Source organism: Argiope bruennichi, chromosome 3, assembly GCF_947563725.1.
Source record: "Argiope bruennichi chromosome 3, qqArgBrue1.1, whole genome shotgun sequence".
NCBI classification, from domain to species: Eukaryota; Metazoa; Arthropoda; class Arachnida; order Araneae; family Araneidae; genus Argiope; species Argiope bruennichi.
Window position 1 is genome coordinate 112,370,988 of NC_079153.1, and position 18,869 is coordinate 112,389,856.

Below are 18,869 nucleotides of genomic sequence, written 5' to 3' on the forward strand. Positions count from 1 at the left end.
GCGAATATAATAAGTATTTAATTTTCATTTTCTCTCTACAAATAGCTTCGTTTGAATTTGCCATTTTAGGGATCAATATTTCTTTGAAACAATAATAACCAAAGGGAAAAGGAAACAAACATTTTCATTATTTCCTGACCTAAACAATAAAATTTTCTGTCTAAAAATGTTCGCTCTAACATCTTAAATCTAAATATTTAATTGAAATAGCAGATCCAGGGTGAAAATGAGAAAAAAAAAATATTTTCATTTCGATTTTTCTATATATTAAAAAAAAAGACGAGAAAGATATTTTTATTATTCTCTGACCTAAACAATAAAATTTTCTTTCTAAAACATTTTTTATCTAACATCTTAAATGTAAATATTTTATTGTAGTAGCAGATCTACGGTGAAAATGAGATGAAATATTTTCATTTTGTTCTCTTCTACGCACTAAAAAAGCAAACACACTTTCTTTTCTTTTCTTTATTTATTTTTTTTCCTTTTCTGCAAATCAAATCGCAGTGAGTGCAAAATGATTCATCCCGTCTGATTTGACATAAATGTCTCCAACAAATCTCTGTGAATGAAAAAAATGTCGTTTTCATTTATTTCACTAATGACATAACGATAGTGTCATCAAATGAGACCCGTATGAAAACATAAACGCCTCTAAAAGCTTCACAGGGAATAGAAAAAGAAATTACGATTGGCAGAGAAGAGTGAAACTATTTATTAACCCTGTGCCTCCAATCGCTGTGAGAAACAACCGACAAGAGGACGGAAACAACTAAAACTAAAAATGAAAAACTGCGTTCCCGCTTCCAATGGCCAGCATCCCTGTCCCCAGCGCCCCCTGCAGGATTAACTTGTTGCTGGTCGCTCAGGAGTCATCACAAAATCGTCTGCTTTCTGGAGGGAAGTTCGTAAAAGGATTATCCCTCTCCCACTAAAAGAATCTTCTGTAAACAACATATTGTTCTTCTCGGTTTGACAGACGATAATTTCCTGCGACGTTTATTCGAACGCAGTTGGCTATTCTCTTGGAATTATTCTCAGCTAGTTTTTAATAGATATTAAGCTGGAAAATAGAAAATTGATAATTATGGAGATTTAGAATGCGAGATGTGAAAGTTTTTCTAAGAAAGGTGTATTGAAAAAGGATATTATGCTGAATATGTGTTTTCTATGTACTAAAGACTTCAAATGATATAATTTAGTGTGAAAAACGGATCTAAAAAAAAGTTCCAAATGCTTTAAAGAAGATTTAAAATTTTATTGTTGACTTTTTAAACCTATGAAAAATAACTAATAACGTTAAGGTGTTTCGAAAAAATGAATATGAATTCTTCAATTTGATGCTTTGACGACAATATTTAAAAACTATTATTTGTGAATAATTATGTGATGTGATGCCGCTTTATTAAATTATAGATAAAGCAACAGAGTTTAAATTTAATAATTAACAGACATTAAAGTTAGAAGTGAATCAGTTATGATCGGTTACTTAAAAATAATATACTGTATATTTACATAAATTAGTGAATTTTATCAAAATCGTTTGCAAAATATAAGCTGGTGATAGAGTCATAAATTATCATCACCTTAATTGCATCACAATCCAATTTAAGTAAAGATTTTATTCGGAAAAAAAAAATAAGCTGCTTCTTTAGAGCATAATTACCAAGATGTGTTGTTACTGGAATAATATTTTTGTGTTTGTAAAGTATTCTACTATGATAAAACGTGTTTGTATCTAATGCTATGACTACGATGGACGATACTACGACTCCACTGATGAGGATGGAAAGTAATTGGACACTTACAAACATCACTGTTGGCAACTTAACGGTGCGTTCCACTCGACACGTCTCGATTCTCGGTCAAGTCCTCATCACATTCTTTTACTGTTTTGGTATCAGTGCCAACGTGAGTGCTCTGGTATTGCTAGCCAAAGGAGAGACCGCTCGCAACCGAAAACAAACTCTGATGGTCAGATGCCTGGCCTACAATGACCTGGTGGCCCTATTGGGGTCTTTTCTTCTCATGTATATGCAGCTGTATATGAGCGAGCCCCTCGTGGACAGTCGGTGGTTCTGCGCTCTGAGGGTTGTTCTCAGAACATTTGGATTGTCCTCGGGATGTGTTGCTATTGTCATGGCCGCTGAGAGGTGGATGGCCCTCACTAGACCCTTCCTCTACCAGAAGGTGAGTACATTTTTCTCCTGTTAAAGTTCACAAACTGATAAAAGATATAAAAGTATGACATTGCATTTTTTGACTCTGTAATTTTATGAAATATATATATCTTCATTTAGAAAGGTTGCAGAATATTTTCGTATTCGTATATAGTTGATGAAGAAGTCAAAACTCTTATATTTTATGTAATCATACATAAATATTATAGGTATATAAAATATAAGAAAAATGCTGTACGTGCTTTTAAAATTTATTTCCGTTTTAAAATGAATATGATAAAATTCTTTTTGTGATTTAAAGAGGGCATAGAATGTTAAATCATATATTTAAAATGAACCGAATTATTCCATGTTTTAAATTTTAAACTTAATACCGTTATTATATAGGAAAAATTTCTTCACTTTTCAGATATTTTTATGGTTTATTTTAAGAATAAAAATATGTTTCATCCAAATAAAAATTTTAAATTATTACATATCTATTAGATTCAATATTTTCATAAACTCGTGATTTATTTCTTCGTAATTTCAGTAACAGCACAATTTCTCAGATGTGTATAGTTATAAAGTATTTTATCTTCTAATTTAATGAATTAGAAGATAAAATTCTCTCCTAATTTAATGAATTTTACGCGGCGCAATTTTTTCATTTTCTTTCACAGAGCTTCAAATTTATATAAATGACTTTAAAGAACATAGGAAAATAAAGAAATTAACTTCGTATTAAAATTTTTCATCGAATTTAACTGAATGTAATGTTTGAAATTATTTATTAAAAATTTATTTTTTTAAAAATCATTAGTATCTCAGTTCAAAATTATTATTATTAATTGTACTATTTAATTAATATAATACCTTACTAAGCTACTATTAATAAATGATTAATTAACTGAAAGATCCAAAACGTTAAGGTATAAAATTATAATGAATGCATCTTTGCTCAAAATAAATCTACAGACATTTAATTATTTCTTATCTGATTGAGCCACTCGAAAAATATTTTCTCTTATTTATGTACTATACTGCCTTTTAGTATCGTTGGTATACAGCAAAAAGTAAAGTTTGTATACATCAATTCAAAAGAAAATTCTCATAAAAAAATATATTCTTTTATTTGATTTGTATATATATTCTTTTTATTTGAAATGCCATCTCTGAAACAAAAAAAATAACTATATCAGTATAGCGCCAATTGGGAATAGATCCTGCTATTGATACGAACACTTTTTTTCCTATAAAAGTTATAGTATTTTAAAACAACGAAAATAAATCCACTCATTTTTTCTTTCTTTTGATTTTTCTTTTAAACTGCATACATACGATATAGAAGTTTATGCTCTGTAATTGACTACTCTTGGATGATAACTGATATGCATTATTTTTCTTGATATATACATATCTGGCTTCTAATTTTAAAAAAAATCGTTTGAAATCCATTCAATTGTTCTGTCAACGAATTAATTTAAATTAAGAAGTATTCTAGAAAAAGAAAGCACGAAATCAAGTTCGCAGATATTTCAATTTTAGCTTCTGAATTTTTACTTGCGGTTCTATTTAAAAGGCCCATTAACAAATAGCTTATTTTTCTTCATTATGTTTTCATTCGTACATTCTTAATGTAAATAAAGCTATTACGTTTAATCGTTAATAAATGTATATAAGTTTCTAAAGTAATTACTTTTCTCCCGCAAAAACATCCCTATGGACCTTGGATACACCTTTAAAGCTGGTTATTGTTTTATCATCGCACTTCAAGAAATATAATAATCCGATCATAAGAAAAGTCTCTTTAGCATATTTTCTATAAAATAGAAACAATGTTTTTCTCTTTAAATTGTATAAATTTATCAAGAAAAAATTTATAAATTTAGATTAGAAATGTTTATTTTTCTTTCGTATTGGAAATCTAAAAGGTTATATTTAAAAAAAATTAGAAATGGGAAAAAAATTGGATCAAAACTGATTTTTAATTTTTTTTCTTTTAGTATTCCGTTACTTTTTTTCATATAAAAGCGTGCAAAAATTAATATTCTTTTCAACATCTGATTGGATGCACTATGCAATTAGGAACGAGCCAAAATGTTACGAAATGATTTAATTATATATTTCATCTGAAAAACTCTATTGAATAAAATGTAATCAGAGTGAAGTTTTTCGGATTATATCGATTTGATTATTTGTCAAGAAAAGATTTATTCATTTTGGAAAATCTTTTTCATGAATAAATTCTCTCAGATTTCAGTAAATTGCCTTTACGAACGAAGTATATTTCTACAATTCTATAGAACGAGTATATTTCTACAATTCTATAAAACGAAGTATATTTCTACAATTCTATAGAACGAGTATATTTCTACAATTCTATAAAACGAAGTATATTTCTACAATTCTATAGAACGAGTATATTTCTACAATTCTATAAAACGAAGTATATTTCTACAATTCTATTTTGAACTCGTGGTAATCAGCTGTTAATTATTAAATTTCTCATTAAAATATTGATTACTTTGTAATATGTCCTAGGAATCATGCTATTTCCTTTGTATTAAAACTACGTAAAATGTTTGTTGGCTTCATTTGCGTTGCTATTATCTAGAACATAAAGAACACTTAGTTACAGTATTGGTTATTCAAAACAGAGAGAGAGTTTAATTCCGAAATTTTGATGAACTTCGGTCTCTCTGACATCTTTTCAAAAATCATTTGAGGAATTTTCTGTATTTTGTAAAGTACGATAATTCAAAAGGGGCTAATATCTGGATGAAATACATTTTGCAAGTAACAATTTTTTTTAAATATAATTTTGATGAGTATAAATTTTGAGCCATGACCAGAAATAGTTACTTTTCTTAAATGCATAATTTTATTTCATACTGCATCACCAAATTGCAAAAAAGTCAAAATTTATTTATTAATATAAGAGATGCCCTTCAAATTCGATGAAAATATATAAAATTTTAATAACTGATTTTTAAAAATATGTTTGTTACTACTTAAGTCGAAGGGAAAGATTACACATAATTTTAAATATGTTGCTTGTTTACATACACTTAAAATTCCAAGTATCATTATTGTGGATATAAATAAATTGGTATCATTCACAAATAGAAGAAAAATGCCGCGATAATTAAGCTGCTGTTTGTTTGTTTTCATATTTAGTTGACATAAAGTAGATTTTTTTTTCGTATAACGTCCTTTAAACATTTATACGAAAACCTCCAAAAATAATAAATAAAGTACTTTTGGATATTGTTGGCATGCCAACTTAGTTTGGCTCGTTAGTAATGGGGCTTTGCCAATGTTTCTTTTTTTTTGTTTATATTTGTGTATTTGAATGGCAGTAGAACCCAAGGTGTAAATATATATGTATGAATGGTTGCTGATTGAAATACACTCTTCTTCATGGCAAAGGGTAATTCAAAAAGTTTTATACAAAGAAAAAAATCATTTACATCTCAGGAATATTTACTATCAATGTGAGAATCCATTCGTATAAGTAGAGTTTTACACAGACGAATTAAGTAAGTGTACATAGCATACGAAAATTATTTTCTGTCTTATGAAGAATGTTATATGTCTTTCGTTTATTAAAATAGTTGACAATCTTATGAGGAATTTTAAAATTCGCAAAAAGAAAATTTCGATTAAAAAAATTTAATTCGTTTTTAAGATATGAGATCGTTACAATTAAACGAATTTAAATTTTTTACTAAATTAATTACGATGCTGGTACTTTATATGCGGAGCTTTTCAATTCACGATTTTTAAAAGTTGTAAAATAAATAATGTTTTGTCACGGAATGTTCAGATAGAACAAAAATACACAAAAAAATCATAAGAGAATTTAAAAAAAATCATTCAAAAAATTTCTATTTTGAATTCTATTTTTTAAAATTTTTCTTCCTATTCTAAAATCTATTCTAAATTTCTATTACAATTTTTTTTAAAAAAAATTCATCAATCCCCAAATTAAATAAATAAATAATATTCATCGTCAACGTTAAAAATAAATTATATATTAAATTTTATACAATATTCTATGAAAGATTAATACTAAAAAAATTAAGTAATTGCCTTTCATCTTACGTCCTCGTATACGAAGAGAAAATGTCATCAAAAGTTCAATGAAAGCGATATTACAATTTTCATGATTATGTCTATTTGTCTGTGAACACGATAACTGTAAAACGGAAAGAATTAGACAACTGGGATTTTGTATCCGAATTTAACATCAAAATTGTAGAGATCAGTTGATGGTTGATATCTGTCTCGGGAAGTTTACTCAACGTATGCATGCAAACATTGTAACTCAAAAACTCAACCATTTAGATGACAGAAATTCAGCAAATAATTTGATCACCACAATTGTAGATCTGCTTTAAAATTCGAACAAACTTCTTATTGGGATGATTGTCTTAGGTCGCTTCGAACATATTTGAAAAAGATAATTCAAAAATATAGCAAGCTATATGGATTAATTTTGATATATTTTTGTTACGTTAAGATTATAGTTCGGCTTAAAATTCAAAAACGAAAATGAAGAAAAGAGATAAAAGAAAAATATTCAATTCTGTATCTTTTACAGAAGGATGCTACAATACGGACGAAATAATGACATAATTCACAGATACAATAAGATGATTTGACATTTAAGATGTAAATGTCACTCAAATATTGTTATACGAGACACATTTTTAGATGTACAGGTATAAGTTCTCATTAAGAAAAGGCTTTCAACAATTTTAATTAATAAAAATTAATTGCTCTTGTTAACTTCTATCACTAAAATATAGTGGAATATTAGAATATCAAGCATGTTTCCTCTATTTTAAAGTTCAAAATCTAAATTTTTCGGTTTTATTTTCGAAGAATGTTTCCTCTAATTTTAATAAATTTTAAAAAATAAGAATCTTTGAAATATATTTTTCAACAATATTTTTAGTGTCTTATTTACTTGATTTATACACATGCGTGTTGTGAAGTTATTAAATACTTTTTTGTGTGCACATGATTGCTTTTATATAATTAAGGGATAGATGGGTAAAAATAAATTAAATATAGATGAATCAAGCATAAAACGAAATTCTTTTTACGATGTTTCTGGTAAAAAGTTCGAATATCTCTAAAATTTTCTGTAAAGGTCGTGTACAGTATAATGATCAATCAACAGCACGCTTCTTACGGGCATTCCACCTTCTTCGGAATAAAGAGATGGTGTTTGCATTGCTGATGAGCAATCAACTAAAAATAACATCATCCCACTTTTATTATTTATGAGGTCGAACACGAACGCCGAGTTTGGGAGAGGTTTTGTAAGAATGAAAGGGATCTAGAGAAATTATACACCTATTTATATCTAAAAAAAAAAGATCGACCTTAATTTTTCTTCTGCACTTTATGACATATGTTATAATTAGGTACAATGCTAATTTTCTCTGAAATATAATGCATTTAAGATCGAAGAATGGAAAATATTTAAGAATAGATTTGAATTTCGTGTCCGAAAGGTGGTATTGTTTCAGGCTTAATTCGTCTTTCATTCGATAATTTCTTAAAATTTTAATCGTAATTATAACAGCCAGAGAATTTACACAAAAAAATTGTTTTATATTTTCACAACGTTGATAGGTATTAAACAACGGAAAGTGTTCTCACAAAATAAGCCTAAAAATAATTTTGGAAAAATATTAAGTCAGTAAAAAAATTGCCTAAAAATAAAATTATCATAGAAAGATTATTTTTTGAATTTTAAAAGTATGTAAGAATGGCTCATCATCTATATGTTCCGAGGTTATAGAGGATTATTATTTCATTTATAATTTAAAATGTCAATTAATATTTAATTAAAAAGTTAATTAAGTTTTTGGAAAGACTCTTTTTAGTGTCTAGATAAAAAAATAAGTATATACCAAATTTGTTACTTCTAGATTCAACGTTTTATCCTGTAGGACGTTTTCAGACGAATTTTGTACTATGATTATTGCATGACATGTCAGTTTGGTGTATTGTCTGTTAATGGCAGACAATCAAACAACATACAAATCTTTAAATATCATCATGTTAAATTTTTTAATAATTTTTTTTATCGCAAGAATAAAAAATGATTTTAAAACATTGAAAGTTTGGATTTTAAAACACGAATTTCTTCTGCAATTTTAAATTCAGATTTCTTCTGAATGTATATGATAATATCCTGGTGGCAGGATCTTAACATCAGGATCGGAATGTGAAGAATTCCATTAAAGAAAACCCCTATATTAAAAAGCCTGCAACACTCTTAACTCATTGGGTGTATAGAACTTCCTTCACATTATGGTGTGGCTGTTAGATGAAATGCTGATATGCGATAAGGTTCATGGAGTGCTTGAATTCCATTGTTCTTAGTCTCTGGGTAATGTTTATTATTTGGAGAAAATGACGAAACAATGCAAATACTTAAGAAATATGGAAGTTAGAAGAAGAGACAGTATATGGGATATATCTTGACTATTTGTCAATTTTGTATGCCCACAAACAAACGGAATTACCATTGAAGGAGTCTTATGGCCAAATTTGATACAAATCCAAAATTAAGATGGAGAAACCTTATATTAGATGTCGTATTTTGACTCACTTTGTTTTTGAATTATCCTTTACACAAATATACAAAACACCAAAAATTATTATATATAATATTTCTTCAATTATATTTGATGTAATATAAAGTAAAAATAGCCACACTGATAATAACAAAAAGATTAAATTTGGAATACTTTATATAATTCTAAAAGTATCATATGTATTAAACGGAAAACATTTTAAGTAGACACAAATAGCAGAAAAAAAAATTCAGTTATTAAGCGATTCGACGTTAAACGACATTAGGGAACAGATGAAAATTAAGTTCAATAAAAAACACATAAAGATATTTCTCTTAAAGATGTGGAAATAGAAAACACATAAAGATATTTCTCTTAAAAGTATTTTGTAGGAAAAGAAAACCTTTCTTTTTACTCGAGACATCTAAAAGAAGAAACAGAAAACATATTTCCTCCTGAAACAATTCCAAATCCACTAAGAGAAATCCGATATCCCATACGAATATTGCGAAGAAAATCTAACACAAAGAACAATACTGCAAAAGGGAATGAACTTTGGGAAAAAAAATCTATACTAGCATTCTCAAAAACATTTTCTACGTTTTATTTGAAGCGCTTCTCTTGGATTTAAGATTTTACCATGTGAGTTACTTTTAAACTGATTTGTTATTGTTTCTTCAGACTGAAATGCTTTTCGTATTAAAACTGCGGAGGATTTAAACGCAGTTGGAAGATAAAGTAAGTTATTTGAACGGCCACGAGGGAATTATAGTGATGCTTTAAAGTATGGTGAGGGCATTATTGGGTAATGCAAAATATGTGAATGCTGAAGTTTTTAAAGGGTTTTGCATGATAATATTTATTATCTGGGGAGTGCCCCAACTGAATTGCGCCATACTTTATACTCCATGTAAGGCGCAAAAAATAAATAATATTAAAGGTGCGTGAATTTTCAATTTTTTTTGTCACATTGATATTTAATTAGTTAGTCACATCATATTTAATTAATTAGAAATTTCAAAGCTTCTCGTCAATAACTTCGAAGCCTATTATCGCAAAAACACTATTTTCAAAAAATTAACTTAATTAACATAATGACATTAACATTTAAAAAATTCCCTTTTCAGTGCTATCAATTTATTTTTTGTAAATTTTTTCTCTAATTTTAACAAGATTTTAAAATTATTTTTAACTTTATCAACACTGAAAGTCCCCAAAGGCTGTTTGAATGAAATTACGAGGGCGCCGGAGGAGCCTGGAAAACTTTTTTTTTTTTAATCCTGAAGTATTTTCATAGGCCTCTTTTCTCAAATTCTATAAGATTTGAAGAAAAATTATTTAGAAATACGTAATGTATGTCAAGACAATGATTATTAAAGTTTGTAGCAAAATTATTCTATTGATTTATTTGTGTTAATTTTTAATTAAGATTCAAAAATTCGATTTATTCGCCAATTGAGATTTTAATAAATTTTTGATTAAATTAGAGTCAAGATTTTCGGTTGATTCCATTTAGGAATAACATGAAATGACTATTTTTAGGAATATTCCTATTGCAATGATTCTCATGGCATGTTTCTAGGAAACTTTCGCCGATTTTCTGCAATCATGGTTCTAAAAGCCCATAAAGTTTTGGCCGAGTCCACCCAAACTGGTGGATGGCTTGTCTACGAACTGATGGAAATGGCGGTTGCTTGTTGAAATATTTATTTTCCCATTACTCCTTTACGATTGAAGATAGAAAGATAATTCGAATTATGCGAATCATCACCTCATCCTAACAAACAACATTTTCTACCGATGCTTTTCCACTTTTTTTAGTTGTTAAAAGCGGAAAAGCAATTTCCATCCTCCTGATAATTTTTGTGTCATATTGTTAAAAAGTTCTCATCAGTCGCATTCTATTTCATTCTTATAGTTCCAAACTGTTATGAAATTAAAAAAAGAAAAGATGAGACAGGGGGAGTTAAATACCTTTCTCAAGCCTTTGAATTAAAAAATTTACTTATATTCTCCGCATCTGCCGTTTTAAAGGTTCTAAGATTAAAAGGTTAAAAGGTTTTTAAATGGAGAACAACACAATGAACATTTGTAAGCTTTTACTCCACTCGCAGTGTTATGCTATGTAAGACATCTAACTATTACTATCTAATGATTTAAATAAAATAAAAAAAATGTGCTCCAATAAATTCAAGTTTTGTAATAAAAGAATTATTTCATTTTCATCTTTTTCGTTTAAATGGCAATCTTTTATCATTATTTCTTTATGAAGTATTAATTTTCCAAGTCCAATATTCGATTTGTTTTGTTTATATGAATTCAATTTTGTTTTTCACTCTTTTACACATTTAATGATTTAGAAATTAGGGATTTTTTACAAAAGCGTGTTCTCGATGATAATGTTCAGTTTAAATGTTATTAAACTTTTATTAATTGATTAACAGGTTTTATAACAGGTAAGATAACTGAGTTGATTGATTAACATAATAAAATTTTAATTTCGCATAAATTAAGTACGTGCAAATGAATTTCAGAAGAAACTTACTTAAGGATTCCGTAATATGTATACAAGTGAATCATAAATGAACTATTAAGAACTAAAAAATTATTAGAATTAAAAAAAAATCTGTTTTTATGTATACAAACAAAAATTTGCGTTTTTAAAAATTGCTTTTATCGCAATTACTTAGGATTTAAGTATCGCAAGTAACGGTATGGATTTCGATTAAAATACCATTTTAATTTACACTTTCTTTTATATGTACTTAATGTTTTCAAAAATATAGATTCAGCCATTGAAGAAATTCATTCAATGTAACTAATTCCATCGTAAAAAAAAAAAAAAAAACACAAAGATACAGAAAAATATTATGTCCATTAGTGAACCAATAAATAATCCAAAGAAAGTTAAAGTATAAAATGGCTCCACCTTGTCCTTTAATTCGAAAATAAATTGCGGTTACTGCCATCCAATGTTCCAAATTTCTTTTATCGAATCAATAAAGAATATGTTTCTGATCATTCCAATTGCTTTCTCTAGTCGTGAATGAAAAGAATCGATGACGTCATCCTCTCAAAATCACTGCTATCGTTTTCGAAGAACCATTCATTTGTGACTCATGTCATTGACATTGATTCACTCGTATTGGTATACGGCAAGAATAAATCAGTGTTATCTGTGGGCGGTTCTGTCACCAACGCCACAGGTGGTGCGTCTGCTTACTTTGGAAACTATAATGCGACGACATTTGCTGGAAATAGCTTTTTTCCAATTTCACAACAAAGAGAGCAGGTAATTTTTATCTCGATCGATTGAGTCGGGTGATCTCGGAGGACATCTTGCGATTCGCTTCAGTGGGGATGACATTCATTGACCCGAGAGGTTTTTTACTATCGTTGCACGTGGTCATGCCGGCCACTTATCTTTTGTGGCACGAGGGCTGTAAATATGGTCGAGATCATAATAAGGAGACTGCCTTATGGCACTGCAATTAGGGGAATTTTTCTTCATTTGGGGATTTCTGTGAATGAAAGAGATAAAATGGAGGATAATTTTTTTCTATAAGAAAACTGAGACGTTCTTTGAAGCGAAAATCGTCGATATTTCAGTATTAAATAAGATACTTTGCACAAGTGAATTTTAAATTTGATGTAAAATTTTGAATATAAAGAACAGAACTCCGTCTCATACCCCTTATCCGTAACCATTCTGTTCACTGATCGGTTTAATGGGCATGTTAAAAGGATAAACTGTTTTTATTATAATAAATAAAAAAAATTGTTTTCTTATAGCAAATCGAATAAATGTTATGTTGGGATAATCTTCAAATTCGTAATAGAAATCAAAGATAATTTTATAGAATCGGTACTATAAAAGAAACTTGGATAAAATCACTCCGAAATCAGCGTAATTTGTGAATATATAATAATTACAGTGAACTTATTTTCATTTTTTATGTACTTGAAATAAAACTATAAAAAATATTAGATACCTTGTAACTTGAAGTTACCAGAAATACTTGATAATTTTTTAAATAAATTAGTCTCTTAAAATCCTATTACTGCGAAAAAATTAATAAAAATAAATTTAATTAATGTAAAAATAAAATGCAGTGTAATTTGTAAATACTATAGTATAAGTTTTTATACGACTGAAATAAAAAGATTTTTTCCCTAAGTGTATAAAAATTGAAAAAGACATGTTTTGAGAAAGAAGTGGAAAACTGTACTTTTATAATAATGGATCCTGTTAGCTACATTTTCAAAAATTAATTTTTAAGCTTTAGGCTTTTCAAACCTATAACAAATATACATTTTTGAAAAGCAATTTATACAGAAATATCACCTACTTTATAAAATTGAAAAATCAATTTTTAAAGAGTACAAATATTCTTAATTGTTTTAAGATAAAAAGCACTCTTTATTAAATTATAAATATTTAATAAAGAATGCTGTATAAAATAATTATTAAACGCACTCTTTGATTAAATTATAATTAATAGAAAGTTATTATTTTTATATAAAAAATATAGACCAAAACAAAAAAGAAAAAACAGGAGGCTAATTTTATTCCATTTTATAATAAATTCTAATTTTTGATGAATGATTAGAAATTTTTCATCATCAATGAAATGTCAGATGAAATTCGCGCTTATACTTGTTAAGTGATTGTGACGTCATCTCAAACGATAATAGTAAAAAAATTGTTTAAATAAAATAAAATATATATATTCTTCTCAAATCGTTGAAAAAGGGGAAATCAGTGAATATTTTTTCTTCAATTTTCTCGCATATTTAAATAATACTTTACGACATGCTCTAATTGTAAATAATTAATTATTCGGAATTATTTCGTCTCAGTAATAATATAAACTGGTTTGATTGCAAAAACGTGATTACCTACAGCTAATGAATAATGTGGAAATTTTCGGTATTACTTTCCTGCAATATTAGTATCACCGCTGAAGATATAAATGGATGTTGAAAGAATACCAGTGCAATGACCCTCACCCCAATTTTGGCTACATTTAGTGACTTTGGCAACAAAAACGAAAATGAAAGAATAATGTCAATATTTTTAATAAGAACAGAAATTCAGGGATCTTTCTAGAAGATTTTATACCTTCTTGTGGAACTATAAAAGGCAAAGCGCTCGAATGAGGAGTCAATTCTCTGTTTGGAGTGTTAATATATAGTATAATTTTTTTCACTAGTTGTTTTACACTGAGTGTTCTCATGCTCTGATATTATTTTATTATCGATTTGCAATATGCCAGAGTGCTGTTATTACCTTCAAAGTGTTGTTCTTAGTATATAATTTGGCTATGATTTTATCCCTCGCGCTTCATGTTTATCAAAATTTTCGTAGAATAAAATGTCCTTTTCCATTACCATCCATATTGGATTTCTTTTACTGTAAACCATTGAGCAATTTTCGTAACAATTTATTACGTCATAACCCGGATGGTTTTAAGATATTTTCATTGGACAAGTTGCGCATCATTAGTAAATGCATCTTTATAAATCAATTTTGAAACCTTGTACGGTTTAATTCTTTTTTTATATCAAGGTACCCTACAAGTAAAGGGGAAACAGTTAAGAATGAATTTGGGATATTCTGCGCTTGACATACTGAGATCAAGATTTGACATACATGCACTATTCTGATATCAGTTTCGCATACCAAATTGAATGCATCCAGTTAGTTGTGTTTTTGGGTTCTTGAATTCACATTTACACAAAAATAAAGAGAGACAATTTTCCCATAAAAATGTTTTATCCTAAATTAGAAAGAAACCCACAACTTTCCTGTACAGATCACATACGGAATTTAATCCTTCTAGGCACTTGATCTTTCTTTTTCATAGATGGACAAAGAAATGGAAGTGAACAGAAAACAGTGTTCCGAATTCAGGGAGAAGCATATAAATTTGGAATTTTTTGAAGATTAAAAAAATAAGATAAGAAGAACAAGAACAAAGATAAAATAGAAGAATATAAAAGAAAAAAAATACCTGGAAAGAATTAAAAGCAAGAATATTTTCTCTGCATTTTTCAGATAAAAGAAAATAAATTAAAAAATTTCTTTAAGAAAATTTTTTACTGCAAAATAGGGATTTTCTCATAAGTTAATAGCTACAGCAAGAAAATTTCAACTTCAATTTAATTAACGGTTTGACAGCATTAACGGCGGAGTAATCTAAAAGTAATACTTAATAATAATCTAAAAGTAATATTTTAATAATGCTTTTTATTTTTATATTTATCTTTATCATTGTTTCTTTTTCACTCTGAAACTTTAAGATTAAAGTAACCGCTTTTTCTTTGTTGGATTTAAACTGTAAAATTAACTGAATTTTTTTCTTCATTTTCATATGAAGGACTAAAGAAACTTAAACTCTTTAATACTTGCAGGATCATAACATTTTAATTTCATTCTGCCTTTTATTATTATATGTTAAAATTTAAGTAAAAAAATATCTCGTATGATTTTTTGTAAAAAATTACAAAATACGAAATTGATTATTATTTTTTTTTTCTAATAATTAACTTTTTCCAGATAGATGATCTATGTAGGTTCTTTCTAAGTTAAGTAATTAAAAATTTATAAAAATTAAAAATTACAATTTTTTTCTATATCTGCTTGCCTTAGAGAAGCCGTATTTTAATCATGTCTTACACTTTTGATAGATAATGCTTTAATATCCAGTGTAGTATTGCTTCTTATTATTCAATTTTTTCAAAGTATTTTGAGATTAGTTCTTCTGACAATGACGTTAATTAAAGCGAATAAAACTATAACAAATTTCGGAAATTTACTAATAGTATAAAAAATTTACTAACAATAAGTAAACTTTTTGGCATCCAGTCTATAGAATGTTCTTTTAAAGTTCAAAGCCTTCGAAAATTTCTTGAAAATTATTTTCCAAGTTAATTTGTGGTTTAAAAAATACTGACTGACACTATAATGCATTTTCAATGACGCGTTTTTTTTATTTTTTATCTTCACTAAATTCAATATTATGGGGTTTTCCTTTCTTTCCAAAACACAAGCACACACACACACATGTGTGTATATATATATATATATATATATATATATATATATATATATATATATATATATATATATATATATATATATATATATATATATATATATATATATATATATATATATATATATATATATATATATATATATATATATATATATATATATATATATATATATATATATATATATATATATATATATATATATATATATATATATGTGTGTGTGTGTGTGTGTGTGTGTGTGTGTGAGAGAGAGAGAGAGAGAGAGAGAGAGTAAACATATTTTAGCAGTTGAATGGCCAAATAGAAAAAACTTTTGAAATTTTAACTTCGATTTATTTCATCATGGAAGGCATACTATGAAGATATCTAAATAGCACTTATATACAGATTTATTAAAATTATATATTGAATATTATTTAAAATTTGATTGGTTTCTATATAATTGTTTTTCGAGCTACATCATTTAAATTCAAACTATAAACTATCATTTCCTAATAAAAATAAACATTTTAAGAGACAACTTGTGATGAATTAATTTTTAAATAAATTTATATAATAAAAATAAATTAATTATTTAAAAATTATAATATATTTTAAAACTAACAAGCATAAGGATATAAAAGTTAATCGTTTTGACAACTTTATTTTTTTCTAAAGTTAATAATTCGCATCAGAACTGAAATTATGTAACGTTCGTTTAACCTCTTCGCCGTCCGTAACACGTCTAGAGAGCTCTAGTGAAACTTCTGCAGGTCGGCCGTAACTTGCTTCAAGCGTTCATCTACATTTTTATATTTTTGTTTGTTCTAATGCTGTGAAAAATAGAAAGTTTCGCTGGCAGGAGGGGACGGCAAAAGGGTTAAACAACGATTCTATAAGATAGAAACTTTTTTAAATACCATATCTTTAATTTATTTTTATAGAACATTAATTAAAGTAGTTTTTTTGTAAAGTTCTGATCTTTTTAGTCATTATATCGTGTAAAATTTTAAGTAAAAGTTTCCTTTAGTTCCTTGCTTTGCATGCAAATAGATCAAATTCGTTCACAGCCTGCACGCGCCCGTGTAGAGGAGAAGACACTTGAAAAGCCATCAACCACCGCTACCACTTAGGAGCTATAATTTGCTCGCTTTGCAAAACGGACGGGATTCTTTTTGCTTTATTTTGGGAAGCGCTAGCTCATACTCATTTTTTGGGCCCAACCTGCGAGATAGTTTGATTTTGAAAGTTGTTTTCAAAACATAGTTCAGTCGCAGCTTTGATCTATCGTCATTAAAATTTCTTCTTTATTTTAAAAAATTCACTTGAGAAGAAAGTGGGCATGATTTGATTTGATGGAGTTTACAGGAGAAATCCTTTTGATTATACTGTGTCCCATACATGGTGTGGGTTAAAAGTTTTTCCAAAAAAAAGTTAGCTCAAAAATTCTATTATATACATGATTTCCTAATTTCTGAAATTTATAAAAAAGTATGACCTGTTTGATAAAATAAAACAGCAAACATGCCTAAAAACATTCAGATCACATAGTAAAATCCAATCAATTGGAAGAAAATAAACAATGGTGTACACTCATTCTATTTCAAAATAGAATGCATTAATTACCTCAAAGAGGATTTATTTTTCCATTGAGATTTTTCTATATAAATATAGTACAAATCTTGTTAACCTTATAATAAAAATAGAATGGATAAAGCCATTTTGGATAATGATTGTCTGGAATCAACCATGTTAACCGTACAATAAAAATAGGATGGATAAAGCCGTTTCGGATAATGATTGTCTGGAATCAGCCATGGACAGTCCTAACAATTTTGTTTCCAATTATATTTTAAATGTTTCGAGTTTGAAATGAATACATCCTGTATTTTCCAATATTAAAATCCTTTAAAGCGTAATAGTTTTCATGTAAAAATTACTTTTGAATATAATATTATAATAGACAAATACTTTTATTGTCCTTTATCGTCTGTTTTTTGACTAAAATTAGAATATCAGTTGAATCAGACGATTTATAAAATCGCTGATAATTAATTTTTTGAAGAGGATATTAAATATTTGTTATATTATTACTATAAAATTTGTTAACAAATGCTGAAATATAAGAAAGGTTTTCTTTATTTGAGCAACAGCTTAATTCCAACTTAGTTTTAAGCATGAACCAATAAAAACACTGTTAAAAGACTATTAAAATAAAGAAAAAATGACACCTCTGTAGTTCAAACTTATTACTGAGCAAAAGGAAGATGAATTCTGAATATAAGCTCGTTTCCAATTCATCTTATTGAAGAGAAATATCGTATTCTTAAATACTAAAATACTTTGGAGATACAATCAAAAATAATGAATGGTGCTCTGAACCTAGGTCTCCCGTTCCATCTTTCATTTTGAAAGAGCATGCCAAAATGTTCGAAGAGAACGTATCTCAAGGGATTGAAGCTTTACTGCAGATAATGTTTTAACTTAAACATTAAAGACAGGAAGATAAATGATTCGAAGTAGGGATCTCGATATAACAAAACATGCTATGTTGTTATCCGAGGGGATTACTGTTTAAAACTACGGCTTATACTTTAATTTTAATTTTAAATAAAGTATTTATGTGCAAAGTTTCTTAATCAGTCTATTGTTTTAAAATATATTATATGAAGTTATTATAGGAAATGATTTTGAAAAAAAATGCTTTTATGCAAAATTAAAGAATTATTTATTGTATATTTATTTATTATATATTATTAATGGGAATATTATTAATTGTAGACAAAAATTACTTTATTTGTTAGAAATTAATTTTGAAATTCCTAAAAGAATTATACATTCATTTTAAATGATGTTAATCATTATTAAATTCATAATTATGATATCAAGGAAGCGAAATCAGTTGGAATATCATTGTCCGCTGATTCAATGAAAATTGTGTCTAGTTTCGTTAAAGAGTTATGCTTTGTGCCATAAGAAAAAAATGCCATAACTGAAATTCAAATGTCACAAATTCTGTTTTATTTCTTCAACAAAACTTAACTGCTGTTCTTCTGGTTATCACTGTTAG

The 18,869-nt window shown here is 27.5% G+C and overlaps 1 protein-coding gene across 2 annotated transcripts in view; it reads left to right on the forward strand.

Annotated features, from left to right (window-relative positions):
- Positions 1-896: 896 nt before the first annotated feature.
- Positions 897-18,869, forward strand: part of LOC129962498 (prostaglandin E2 receptor EP3 subtype-like) — a 119,260-nt gene continuing 101,287 nt past the window's right edge. For both annotated transcript variants that reach the window (XM_056076237.1, XM_056076238.1), the window contains exon 1: positions 897-2,190. In XM_056076237.1, the coding sequence (XP_055932212.1) occupies positions 1,747-2,190 (444 nt within the window). In that variant the 5' untranslated portion in view covers positions 897-1,746. The remainder of the gene's footprint in view (positions 2,191-18,869) is intronic.